The sequence below is a fragment of the Amphiura filiformis genome, chromosome 5 (assembly GCF_039555335.1).
Source record: "Amphiura filiformis chromosome 5, Afil_fr2py, whole genome shotgun sequence".
Taxonomy (NCBI): Eukaryota; Metazoa; Echinodermata; class Ophiuroidea; order Amphilepidida; family Amphiuridae; genus Amphiura; species Amphiura filiformis.
Genome location: NC_092632.1, coordinates 72,954,306 through 72,968,751, shown reverse-complemented (window position 1 = coordinate 72,968,751; position 14,446 = coordinate 72,954,306). Strand labels below are relative to the sequence as shown.

Here is a 14,446-nt window from a genome sequence, read left to right as displayed (position 1 = left end):
TTAATACCGGGAGAAAGGACATTTTCCTTTACATTTTCTTAAGTTCTTTTGTATTATTTTTGAACTTTGCATTTAAATCTTTAAAATTTGCTAGCTACTTTAGGAAGGAAATAAGAGTAAAGGTCCATTCCGGGTGGAACTAAATTCTGCTTAGACCAGGTCTAACTTTAGACCCGGTCTAACTCTTTTGAGCATGGGACAATAACCCTTCGGACAAACGGGCTGTTCTAAAATATACATCTAAGAAGATTGCATAATTATACTCTAAAGCACTCTCAAAGCTTGCTTGCACTGTCACGCAGTTAATTAATGCAAATTTCATTGAAATGCATTTTATGCACTCTTAATTTCTGAGTTCTTCTCATTTGTGGCTATTCTTTATGTTATATAGCAATCAAACTGGATGGTGTTGACGTCAAAGGATACTTTGCGTGGTCTCTTATGGACACTTTTGAATGGACATCTGGATACAGATTTGGTATGCATTACGTCGATTTCAATGATTGTATTAGCACCCGGTACATGGATTTTCATCTGCTTCAAAATCATCTACAGCATTGATGGTACTATTCGTCGTATCTTTAGAAGATTCATGTTGAAACTCTAAGGAATCAAACTTATTGTTGAAGGAATCACTGCTATAATACAGTCATTTTCCTACCAGCGTGTCTAAATAAAATGTGAGAATTAGTTGGCACCTGAGACTAGTAGTTCACTAGCCTCAGACTGGCACGGCACGTTTCATATTCAAAATTGATAAGATCGATTTTTCAAAGTAACATACAGCATTGTACATTGGACTGATCAAAGACCGGCACCCGGGACCGGCACGAGTAATAGTCATGATCAAGAAGTTTTCAAAAGATCATTGTATAAATTAATCTGAGCATGCTGAGTCATGGAATCACATTAGGGCAACGATCAAACGATTAGCCTAATTCAAACATGACAAATAAAAAGCTGTCACAACTTGCAGGTTTTTCTGTCAGTCACAATTTTTAAAGCATGCCTGCGATAAGTGAAGAAAAACACGTTTCGATTCCGTGACCGATACCGATTCCGTAGCGAAAAGGTAACCATGGTAACGTTACTTGACAAATAAATGGCTACAATATATAACCATGATTATCTAAGACCAATATAACACGCACTTTAGCAATCGGTAAATATTTGTTTACTCGTAAATGAAGGTTTTGCGACTTCTTTGAAGGTTGGAAACGTCACTATAATTCTGATGTGATTGTACGATTCTGTATACTACGAGATGTATGAAGTCAATTTCTGAGTTTGTGTTTTATTCTGCATTACTTCACCACAATAAATACAATATGCAAATCAATACAGAAAAGAGAAAAAGATGACTTCAACGTCCAGGTATATTTTTGTATAGGCCCTAAGCCTTTAAGGGCTCTTGTATGGGCAAACTAAGTACAGGTAACTGGAGAGGGGAAGCGACGCGTCGGAGTTACCCCAAATCACAGCGGCAGGTAGTGACTAGGCCACCGAGTGCGAAAGGGTCATGTTTGTTTTTAAAAAATTTTAAAGGTTTTTCCAAAAATTTAATATTTTTGGTGATATTTCAAAAAGGCGACATGCCAAAGACAAATCTTTGGGCACATACTTTGTTATTGTTAATACAGTTCTTTTCCACATGTACACGTTACCATTCGCTTTGGTGATTTACTAATATTATATTCGGTGATTGCAATTCGGCGTTTTCCACGCTTACCATGAAATTAACGCTGATATCTGGGCTCCTTTTAGAATTTATGTCTGATCGTCGGCTTTTGTAGACAACAGAATGCAGATTGGCTCAGGATAGATGACGCATTCCTCTGTGTGGGTCTCTTGACGATACTTTGTAATCGTAATTGTAAAAACATCCAAATTCTCCTCTGGAAACATGATCGTTGCTGAGTTTGGAAAAGCTGTAGTCTCACGGCTTCGGCGCTGTATCAATATCTCATAAAAAGAGCACGACTACAGCGAGTGTGCTTATATTTCCCGCGTGAATATTCCTATTTGAATAGCATCGTACATTAGATTAATAGGCATATCAGCATTGATTTATTCTATTCAGCAATATCATGGATTACTATCAAACATCTCAAAGCTAATAGTAATAGTTAGTTGAGTGGTAATGCACTGAGTGTCACAACCGGGAGGTCCCGGATTCGATTCCCAGCTCTGCCTATTTTTTTTCAAGGCTGGGAAAAAATTGCAATTCCTGAACTTATTTGGCGCGCAATCTGGGATCTGCTGGCTGTGTCTCTTACAGGCACACTCCCTCTGGAATCCACAGCTGTTCTCTTTACACCCCTTTAAGTATTACAATTTCGGGCTGATAAACCAATTGTGTCGCGAGTTCAAACCCTGGATGAGCAGTGCTAATGGACATCGATCGATATGATTGAACCCCGTAAATTACTTTGTAATTATTGTAAAAAGCTGGATCAAAATTGAAAAAATAGGTCTGAACAACATTTAATTTTTGTCGCACAGTTTAGTTTGCCCATCAGTAGCCATTGTCAAGGTAGACAAACTTTTCCTGTTTCCTCCCATTTTTGCCGTCCTTTTACCCCCGGTTTTTACCCATCGCAATGTCGATATAGTTACCATCTCCCACAATGTCTGCCCATTGAGACAAACTAACTAAGAGTTTACATCAACTTGATCAAGTCCCGGTATCAACTGGTTATCATAAACATCTCATCTGTAAAATGTGTTGGAAGCAGAATTTATTTCTGCGCATTTTGACATCTCATTTGATACGACAGCCCAGAAAACAATAAAACACTGGTCAATTTAATGTATTGAGGTCCAGATTTGAAAGTTGCACTTACATACAATACAAAAACACTCAGATATCATTACACAGATTTCCTTCCATTATACTGAATACAAAATCAATACAATTTACTGCAACTTTCAAATCTTGGGTTACATTGATTTATATGTGTCAATATTTAGTCAATTGCTATAAATGAGGTGTCAAAATGTGCAGTCTAAGTAAATTCTGCTGCCAACGAATTTGACAGATTTTGTAATACAATCCCCCGTTTTTGAATAATGGTCATTATTTAAGGGTGGTTAGTTACTTTTTTTGAGATGTTTTATATACATTCATACCGTTCTAGGGTACTAAAAGAACAAAAAGTGCAACTTTTCCTATGACTGGCCTTGAATTGTTGCAATTTTCTTCATATCGTCAGTAGGCCTATTTCCTATAGCAATATCCGTTTCATTCATGCAATAGTATCTAAAACTGATACTGATATGGCGATGAGCCCTTTATTGACTTATTGCAGTTTTTATTACACACGTCCCCTCGTAAATAGTTGAGGAGCACGAGACTGTGGTGGCTCCCCCGAGCAAATGTCACACATCGTTTATTGAAAATAGACTACTAGTATTGGCTGTTTGGTTCACGTTTAAAACACCTATTTGTGACCTATTTATGTAAATTAGCCTACCGTGTTTGAATATTGAACTGTAAACAATCAAAGTCCAGAATTACATTTAAAGGGAAGTGGCACTCTATATCTAGTTTGATCGCGATATGGCCGACTTGCAGAAAACTGGCTTCCTTTTGCTGCTACTTTGCGGGCTTTTCTCAAACCTGCATCAAGCAAGAGCAGCTGACCCAGTCTTCTCCTATCCTGATGTATTCAACGATCCAGAACGAGATGCTCTAATATCTGGAAAATTTCCAGACGATTTTATTTGGGGCTCGGCAACTTCTGCCTACCAGATAGAAGGTGGGTGGGACGCGGATGGCAAAGGAGAAAGCATCTGGGATAAGTTCGCACATGATTGTCGATGTCATGAGTGCCAAAATGGAGATGTGGCTTGCGATAGCTACAATAAGTATGAAAACGACGTCCAGGTGCTGAAAGATCTAGGTGTTTCTCACTATCGATTTTCCTTATCATGGCCACGTATTATGCCGACTGGAGAAGGAGAAGTCAACGAAGCTGGCCTTCAATATTATGACAATCTAATTGACGCCCTTCTGGAAGCAGATATAGTACCTGTGATTACTCTTTATCACTGGGACCTGCCACAATACTTGCAAGAGCAGTATGGTGGCTGGGAGAATGATGCTTTGGCTGGATTGTTCAACACATACGCTGACACATGTTATGCACGATATTCCGACAGAGTCAATTTTTGGATAACTTTCAACGAACCTTACGTCGTTTGCTGGTTAGGTTATGGCATCAATGTTTTTGCACCAGGCATCTATGATCCAGGTTACGCTCCATATCGAGCAGCTCATACTATCATCAAAGCCCATGCTATGGCTTATAATACGTACCAGGATAAATACAAGGCGCAGTATGGTGGTATGGTGTCCATCACTCTGAGTACAGATTATGGAATGCCCGACAATCCAGACAATCCTGATGATGTTGAAGCAGCTATTCGTTACATGCAATTTACTGCCGGATGGTGAGTTTAACTTCAATTATTATTATTTATAACTAAAATAATGTTAATTGAAGAAATGAATTTATCTGCATGATTAGCTACACAGCATTTCCAACCAGAACTTCATAAGAACTATGTATTACATGAAATCAATACTCGACCGGCAGTTGACCGGCGGTTCCTATCGTTCTAAACATGGAAACCAGGTGTAACCGACGGTCAACCGCCGGTCGAGTTTTGATTTCATCCCTAAGTCAGTACCACTCCATTTGGGGTATAGCGTCAATACCATCATTGACCGTGCGTCAAATTGTTGATATGTAAGTCTAATTATTAATTCCAAAGCAATGCCGGAAGGCGTAAGACGCGTCGTATCCATCCTAGCAAATCGTTTATATCATAACGATTAACCATGACATTTTTCTGACTGCAGGTTTGCCCATCCAATCATGAAGACGGGAGACTATCCTGATGCGATGAAATGGAAAGTGGGCAACAAAAGTATTGCACAAGGATTGAACGAATCACGTCTTCCATCATTTACAGAGGAAGAAAAGGCCATGATTAAAGGCACTGGAGATTTCTTTGGTCTGAATGCGTATACTACAACGGTGGTTAAGGATAAACCTAATAGTAATTCAGAGCCGCATTATGAAGAAGATCAGGTGAGGTGATGACTACCACCATACAACAATAAACACATTCTGATATTAAATAAGGGATGAAATCAAAACTCGACCATCGGTTGACCGCCGGTGCCGCCCGGTTAGAACAAACGAAACCGGACGGAATAATAAAAACCTGACGGAACCGGCAGTCAACCGCCGGTCGAGTTTTGATTTCATCCCTAAGAGACCATGGTATAAAATTTTGACACCTATACAGTTATTAGTGTATCATCTCATTAAAAAAATTAAGAACTATAAAGCCTTTACAAAAAATGTTCCGAACTGTTGAATCACAGATAATCCGATTACATAAAATTCCAGAAAGTTCGTATCATACAGTTTGGACATTAGCAGATAGGCGAGGTCTGCTTGTTTTCTGTAGACAAGGGACAGTCTTCAGTGAACGGCTCTTTTCAGAGCCACCAAAACCTTTAAAAGTTAGCAGTATATGCCAGATTTGCTTGTTCTCTGTTGACTAGGGGCAGTCTTCAGTGAGCAGCTCTTTTAGAGCCATCAGTAGGCAAGGGGCGGCCTACATGTCTCATTCTTACTCTTAGGTACTTTGTCCTGAAGAAGTCAGAGCTACTCCTGACGAAAGCTTGACAGTTCTAAACTTGTCCGACGGCGAACCCGCTAATTTTTCAATAGTATAGTATCCAAAACTTATATTCCTTGCACTGTTTTAACAGGATGTTGAGAGGTACCAACCAGACGAATGGCCAACCTCAGGATCAGAATGGCTTAGACCTGCTCCATTTGGTATGCGAGACCTTCTCAATTGGGTGAAAGATGAATATAATCTGCCTGTGTACGTTACTGAGAACGGTGTTTCGACTCCCCCCGACATGCCCGACAAGTTGAAGGATGAGTCAAGAATCATTTATTACAGGGCGTATATCAACGAAGTATTAAAAGGTAAGCTATGTTTTTAGCTACTCCAGTATCATAGTACTAGCTTAAGTTAAGTATCGAAACGACGAATACAATCTAGTTGACGGTCGTCTGTCATCATTGAGTAATTGAAAATATGACAATATTGCCCAAATTTAAAAAAAACACACCCAAAAATAGAAAATAGTAATAGAATTATATTACATGCAATTTGTATCTGGTTTCAAAGTCATGTTCTATTTTATGCTGTTATCAATATAGACGAATCCAACGAGCCAAGTCATGGTCAGAATTTATTCGGCCATTACTGGGTCCCTGCGGCACCAAACTGGTATTGTGACTGCCCAATTGGGTGGATTAACATGATTAAAGTCACTTAAAATTCGATGTTATATTATATTGTGTTGTAATCTTTCATCATTCTATTGTCTACGTATAACACGGGTGATGGAATGCAGTTTAAAATCCCCGCCAAGGCCGCATCAATTCACATTTTAGGTGGGATGGACTCGACGGGGACCCAGCTATGGCTGCTATTGAGGTGTAGGAATGCGTGAAATTGGATTCGTCTATAACGGCAAATAATATAATTAAAATACCTAGGAATGAAATCAAAGCTCGACCGCCGGTTGACCGACCAGCGGTTGAACCGCGTTCCTATGTTTAGAACAATAGAAACCGGCTCCAACCGCCGCAACCGGACGGAACTACCCGAAACCAGCGGTCAATCGCTAGTCGAGTTTTGATTTCATCCCTTAGGAAATCATTTTTAGGTCAAAAAACTCAGTTGGAGTCGACAATGAAAAAGACTGATTTAACATTGATTTTCATTCGGTTTCCCCGGTAAAAAAAGGGTAAGGAACCGAACTTGAATTTGACAGGACGGATTGCCCATCTTTCTTTCGTTAGCGATTAATCAGCCCAGACTCCACAGTGAAATGTTGCATTGTTGCTGTTGGGGATCGCCACACCTCCTCCACGGCTGTTTGATGTATATAGAATTGGCTTCATTATTAAGAAAATGCAAACTATAGGTGGCGCTATTTATCATAAATCATATTTCTTAATTTGCAAGGGGTATGTAATCAATACTGCCACTAAAACAGGTGGAATAGGTGAAACAAGCAACAAATAAATTTTATAAACATATTTCATCAAACAATACAATGAATTATTTGTATTAAAAGCCTGAAAGAGTAATTTCCAGTATCTAAATAGCGCCACCAATCTTGTCATAAATAGATACATTTTATATCTGAAAAAGCTTTAAAACATGCTGTGAAAGTGAATAATGTTGTAAACAAGGGGAAATTAAAGTTGAAAATGACTCAAAAGCATCTATATACATTAGCACGATATCACTTTTAGCTGTTTAAGCCTAAACTTTGGTTGAACATGATGTTTCGTTTGAAAAACTAATAAATGATCCCATCAAACAACCGTGCCTCCACAGCGAGTGTTACCTTCCTAGCATTTAAGTATGCCGATACCCATTTATACACCTGGGTGGAGGAAAGTAATCGAGATAAAGTGCCTAACTCAAGGGGCACAACACGATGGCGTCACCGGAGCTCGAATCCGCAATCTTCAGATTATGAGTGTGAGCCCGTTCCGCTTGGCCCCGCCGGTATGGGTATAAAACATCTGCAAGATAAACATTCAAATTATTGTCAATTCTTTTTCAGCGATCAACGATGGTGTTGACGTCAGAGGGTACTTTGCGTGGTCTTTCTTGGACAATTTTGAATGGGCAGCTGGATACAGTCAGAGATTTGGTCTACATGACGTCGACTTCGAAGACGACAATCGTCCTCGTACCCGTAAGGATTCGGCTGATTTCTACACAGAATTAATCGAGTATAATGGATTCTCTGGCGCTTCCAAACACATAATTTCCTTAGCTCTGGTGATACTTATGGCAACCATCTGCCTGAAAGCATTTTATACAGAATAGACCTACTGACGGACTGATGCAAGTAGAGGTGGCTACTGCCCAACCAACAATTTTACGTTGTTACAACGTCGTATATAAGTAATATACGTTGTACTTAGGTTGTCATCTACATTGTAAATACGTTAATTTGTGAACTCGAATTCGTGTACAACGTTATTTTGGATGTTGAATTTCGGACGTTGATATTTAACATCATGACGTTGTTTCGATGTCAAGTTGTGAACGTATTATTCAAACGTTGTTACGACGTTCGACCGGATGCAATAGGAACGTTTGAATAATACGTTTACAACTTGACGTCGAAACAACGATTCATTACAATTTACACCGTCATAATGACTTTATATCAACGTTCAAAATCAACGTCCAAAATAACGTTGTCACAACACGAATACGAATCCACAAATTTACGTATTTACAACGTAGATGACAACCTTAGTACAACGTTGAACGAACGTCGTGAAAATGTAGTGTGTTGGCCAGGTGACGGAGACAGCAAAATATGTTGGAACACAATTTATTTATAAAATATTGCAGTACTACTGTCATGACGTTTTTTTTATCGTAAAATATTTCAAAACATAAGAATTTGTTGTTAACATCCAATATAATTAAGGGGTATGGGCATCAATCCTGGGAGACAGGTCCACCCACCTTTCAAAAAAAAGACCCACTTTTTGACAATTCAGGCCGATTTCTCCCCCCCCCCCCCTATTTCAAGACGGAAGGGGTTCCCAAAGAAGGGGTCATAATTTGTTGCATAATAATTGGGGTCATAAAGTTATCAAAGAGCTTATACTAAATTTCATTTACATATTGGCCAAAATTCGGTTGTAATGCGAAAGAGCGGTCGAGGGTGACTGTTGAACCCGAGATTGGAGGTCACAAAAAACCGAGTCTGGTCAAAGGCATATTTGGAGCCCTTCCGAAAGGCCCCAGTCTCTTTTGTTACAAAGGTTTTGCAACATCTATGAGACACTTTGAAACTGTGTTTATAGTTGTGTTGGCATATAGCAATGTTAATACTTAGGGTTATGGTTAGTTACCGGTACGTTTAGTGTTAGAGTTATGGTAAGGTTATGGTTAGGTTAGGGTAGAGTCCGAAGTTTTCCGTTTTTTCCGTTCCGGAATCGGCGGTACAACACGGAAAAGGACATTTTCGTATGATCTGACAAAAATTGTTAAAAGATACCAGAAATAAATGTTAAAACACTCATCAGTTGTTGTGTCAATTTTTATGATAAAAATAAAGGTATTTTACCAAGGCATGAACCCTATATCCCTCCAGACATCGTAACAGTCGACCTATTATTGTGCGAATAGTGCGAATATTCCAATCAAAGCATATTGATCGCGACATCGAACACTTTATTGTGATATTAATATCATTGTTTATACATTATTGAAGAGATTCATCAGGAATACAATATTCAGGTTTCAAAGTTTCTTCTTAGTAAAATTCCAATAAAAAACCTCACGTTTTCCAGACAGTTTCGGCAATCCAGTCTGTTGCCTTTATCAATGGTATATGCCAATCGATCCTTTGGTGGATGGTATGAACGACACCTTGCCATGGACGACACCAGCAACACCAGATGGATAAGGGAGTCGATCTGGATTAGGCATGTTAGGAGGAAATCATAGCCAAGTATGAAAGAGAACCTAATGAACGGCGACGAGGGGGCCTACCAACTGAGTCACGTTTATGACCAATTGATTCAGAGGGCGTCATCATCTTCCGATGACGTCATACCATCCACCAAAGGATCGATTGGCATACCATTGCTAAAGGCAACAGACTGGATTGCCGAAACTGTCTGGAAAACGTGAGTTTTTTATTGGAATTTTACTAAGAAAAAACTTTGAAACACTGTTTATACATTTTAAGCTTTATTCATGAAACACGGATTTACAAATTTTACAACACGGATTACAACACGGAAAATGGATTTTAGAAACCGGTAAACTTCGGATTCTAGGTTAGGGTCAATGTTAGCAGTTATGGTTAGATGTTTACGATTAGGTTGAGATTTGTTTAGGGTTAGGATTAGGACTTAGATTATAGGTGAGGGTTTGGGGTAGGGTCAGAATTGGGGTTTATAACAAATGGGTTTTCGAACAAAAGACCCTTCGGAGGCTATAACCATTATGCCTTGGAGATATATGGGAGCGGCTTTAAGGTTACCAGCATTTTACAGTTATAGAGGGTCTAAGGGTTCAGTTTATCATAATAAAAAACTATTTAAAAAAATTAAAGACGTCTTGGAGTCCGATGCAGTGACGTAATTTTATAAAATGGAAAAAAGTGATCCATCAAAAAACAGTTGTGTATTTTTTTTCAGTCAACTTGCACAAAACAAAACTAAAACAATAGGGGCTGCGTAAGAAATATGAGCCAGGGGAGGGTAAAATAAGAGGTTTTGGTTAGGAGGGGGCGCAATATTTGGTCAGCTAAGAGGGGGGGGCAAACATTTTTGTCATACATTTATGGGCGCCTTTTAAATAAAATGCTATATACCAAAAGGCTTAGGCAATTAGTACGAAAACGCTTAAATATGCAATTCTTCCTGCTCGCTGCTCTCCGACGCAATATATTTCTAGACCAATAAGGTTTTAAAGTTTGGATCCCACAAATTTGGCATGTGACAATGGGGGGGTACGATTTTTTGGCAGGCCGGGGGCCACAATTTTGACAGGCCAAGAGGGGGACCCGGCTACAGCTCTGAACGGGAGACGTAGGCTTAAACTTTTGTAGGTACAGGGTGTATCAAAATGATTGGTACCGAGACATGTGACATTTTAAAAAATATATCAAAAAATATAAGATTGCTAATTAATATTGTTTTTGTATTATAAATTGAAAGGGGCATATGTTAACTTATTGATCTAATAATCTGACGATGAAAGGTTGATGCATCTGGGAGCTATTGTCAATTAAATGAAGATCGGTGTAATCATGGTTTTACTTATACACAACAAGATGAATATGTTCATTGCTTGAAATGTTTATTGCATACATGCTCTTAATTCAAGTTAATAAGGTATTACGGCTTTGACATTACTATCAACCAATAAATATTGATTAGAACACATCGTGAATGAAGAAATATGCAAGGAAAAAATAAAACATTTCCAAGATCTTCAACATAAATATCATTCTCGACAGGTATTTGTAATAAAATAGAGCGCAACAGCTTGAAAATGGTGCGCTACGGATCCAGCGTTACGATGAAAAGTGTAAAACACCTACTTTCCTTTAGAATCATGTAACTTCTGAACCGAATGTGCTATCTTTAAGATCTAAAATTCGTAGAGAAGATAAAACTACTATCATTTCAAATATGTAAATAATTAACCCCAAACTGGTACAAAACATAGTAAAAAAAAATTGCAAAAATGAAAAGTCGTCGGTACCAATCATTTTGATACACCCTGTACTAGGTGAGGACCGAGTTTCCGGAGGAGTCGGGTTCCACCGTCTTTTGTAGAAACAATTTTCAAGTTCCGGAAAGCTAAATATCACAGATGCCCACGGACAGAGGCCCTTCCAGAGAGGCGGTTCCGCGGTTGGCAGGCTTTGTCGGGGGAGTCAAGTAAGTTTTCCCAGGTACTACCATATTTGAGCCAGTGCACGAAGCGCGCAAAATTGAGCAATTTTACCATATTTGGGCCCAAAACACAGTGTTTTTCGTGCTGAAAAGAAGATGCACACTGCACAGGGCTTTATTTATTTATTGCTTTATTTCTTCTATTGACCCATTCCATGTCAACTCCAGGGATGTGCAAAGCAGCACCTCTTCAATTTTTTTCTTTTTCTGTGTGGTGGTAGATATTGATAAGAAAGTACAATCCCGAAAATTTGAGCTTCATACTCCATTTCGTTTTCCCGTGGCATCAATTTGAAATTTAGGGGGGTCAGCATAAAAAATGTGTCGCAACGCGAAAGACGACGTTTGGAGGTCCATAAATGTATAAAGGCAACCCTTTACAACTTTGAAAAGTATGTATCCTGGGGTACTTATTTGTGTAGATTTCAAATCTGGCATCAGAAAACTTTTAACTCCTTTACTTTAAAAGATATACAGGGTGTCCCAGAATGATTTGTACCGTGTTTGCAAAAATAACTAAAAATAGAAGACGGGCAGTGTATCTATTTTTGATACCAGCATTATAATGTTGGACATGTCTCCTACTTATTCTGTTAATTTCAGCACGCTACCTTTATTTGTTTTGGCGTGGCATGCAATAATGTAAAATCGATGAAAAACGGCTCGCATACCTTTGAAAAATGGCACGATACGATTAAATGAAGAACGTGTGATGCTTGGCACAGCATTTCGACGACAACTACTGTTGGGGCTGCGCCTTAAAGCTTGCCGGACAGCTGCAATGTTCGCTCTAGTTCTTACAGTCTTAACATGCTTACGAGAACCTGAAGCTGCACTCTGCCGATTCCTGACAGTTCCGTGCTCGTCAAACTTCTTTACGTTATACACTATCGTCAAATGAATCTTCTTTGCGTCTCAACATAGCTGCCGGTTTGCCAGTAAGTTTTTGAAAGAAATCCAGAAATGCTGTACAGTAAATTGAGGAGCCGTCTTTTCTGTACCACAGCCAGTTCGATCTCTGCAAGCATTTCAAATGACATGGACCTCACACCACAATAACTATATTTAAATCTACCGCCAAATAGAGAATGGGATTAGGCCACAAATCTTTAATTCCATATAATGATTGCTTCAGTAACGTCATAAATAATAGATAGATATCGGCTATTTATTGGAAATATGAACAGGGCACAGCTAAAATACCTGCATAACTTTTTCCAAATAACTTTGTGCTGAACGGTTAGTAATGTTACAGATTTTCAAAATAGGTTGTGTTGTCAAAACTTAGAATTCACCATTTTTACGCAATCTTCTATAACTTCTACAAGAAACGTCAAATTTTTAAAATCTAAAAAATCTGAGAAAGCTAAATATATGTAAAACTTAAAATGCAAAACAATATGGCCATTCAACATGCCCTTCATACCTAAAAAATTCCATCTTTCCCGGTACAGATCATTCTGGGACACCCTGTAGGGCCCTGAAAATGCAACTTCGTCCATCCAGGACCAACTTTGGGGGGTCAGAACTCCAAAAGTAAAAATAATTTTATTGTCCATTTTTTGCCAGTCAGAGCCCTTTGGTAGGACATTACTCCAAACGTCGTCTTTCGCGTTGCGACACATTTTTTACACTGACCCCCCTAAAACGAAATGGAGTATGAAGCTCAAATTTTCGGGATTGTACTTTCTCATCAATATCTACCACCACACAGAAAAAGAAAAAAATTGAAGAGGTGCTGCGGTGCACATCCCTGGAGTTGACATGGAATGGGTCTATTATGCTTTTGTAGAGGATGTTCCCATTGCAAAATATATCCTCCGCTTCTGCCACCTGCCTACCTAGTACCTATGTTTAATCATGAACTGAAATTGGAAGCTCACATCCGAACATGCTCACTTATGATTCATTTATAACTCCATTGTTAAATCCCTAAACTCACAGGCCCTACATGTCACTATCATAAAAATGATTTCTGTTTCTTTATTCTTAACAATTTCTTCAACATTCATTGAAATTTAGGGTAAAGAAAAAGTAATGAACAACAACAGAAAATCTTTTTTTTCTCTTTAGGTCTCGAACTAAAAAACGTTCGAGACCAAGACTTTTGAGGTCCGAGACCGAGACTTTTGAGTTCCGAGACCGAGACCTATACATCCGAGACCGAGACACTGCAAAACCAGGTCTCGAGACCGAGACCTGGTCTCGAGACCTACAACACTGAATGAAATAATGAATACAATCTTTGAAATAAGCTACTGTTTGAAATAGAATCAACTGTACTTTTATATGAAATATAATCTTTTGGTGCTTTTGATCACAAAGTTTTATTTAATTTATCAGAGAGAACAGCAGTGGCGTGCGCAGCACATTGAAAGTGTGTGTGTGTGTTGGGGGGGGGGGGGGTAGGTTGTTCAGTTCCCCCAAATGGAGTCTGATTAGGAGCAAATTTTGATGTTTTTAACGTTTTTCCCCTGAATGACCAACAAAAGTAGGGGGCATGGCCCCCTGCCCCTCCCCCCTTTGCGCACGCCACTGGAGAACAGACCAACAGTTAAGTCAATTGAAGAACGCACACGCATTTAATTTTTCAGTAAATGTCAAGGATCGCACATCATTTTACACTGAGACACTCATATTTATCATAATTAACAAAGCACAAACTGCAGTTACTACACATTTTCTGAAAGCATGTTTTCATGTATATTCCTCAAATTTTGACCAAAACTTAAACATGTTTCTCCTTGTATCCTAAGGCACAACCCTATCAATGTACCGTATATATTTTAGCCATTGCCTCTACTTTGTACCAATACATTTTTTCATTTTATTTGAAAGACGCCATTGTTTTGATGTTTCATATTTTTGAGGATTTGCTTTTCGACCACTTTTTC

General features: G+C 38.8%; 1 protein-coding gene across 1 annotated transcript in view; it reads left to right on the top strand.

Annotated features, from left to right (window-relative positions):
* LOC140152384 (lactase/phlorizin hydrolase-like) overlaps positions 1–8,907 on the top strand; it is a 40,951-nt gene extending 32,044 nt beyond the window's left edge. Inside the window, exons 5-8 of the mRNA XM_072174691.1 lie at positions 3,678–4,452; positions 4,865–5,096; positions 5,789–6,014; positions 7,676–8,907. Coding sequence (XP_072030792.1) covers positions 3,678–4,452; positions 4,865–5,096; positions 5,789–6,014; positions 7,676–7,944 — 1,502 coding nt within the window. The 3' untranslated portion in view covers positions 7,945–8,907. The remainder of the gene's footprint in view (positions 1–3,677; positions 4,453–4,864; positions 5,097–5,788; positions 6,015–7,675) is intronic.
* The last annotated feature ends 5,539 nt before the right edge of the window (positions 8,908–14,446 follow it).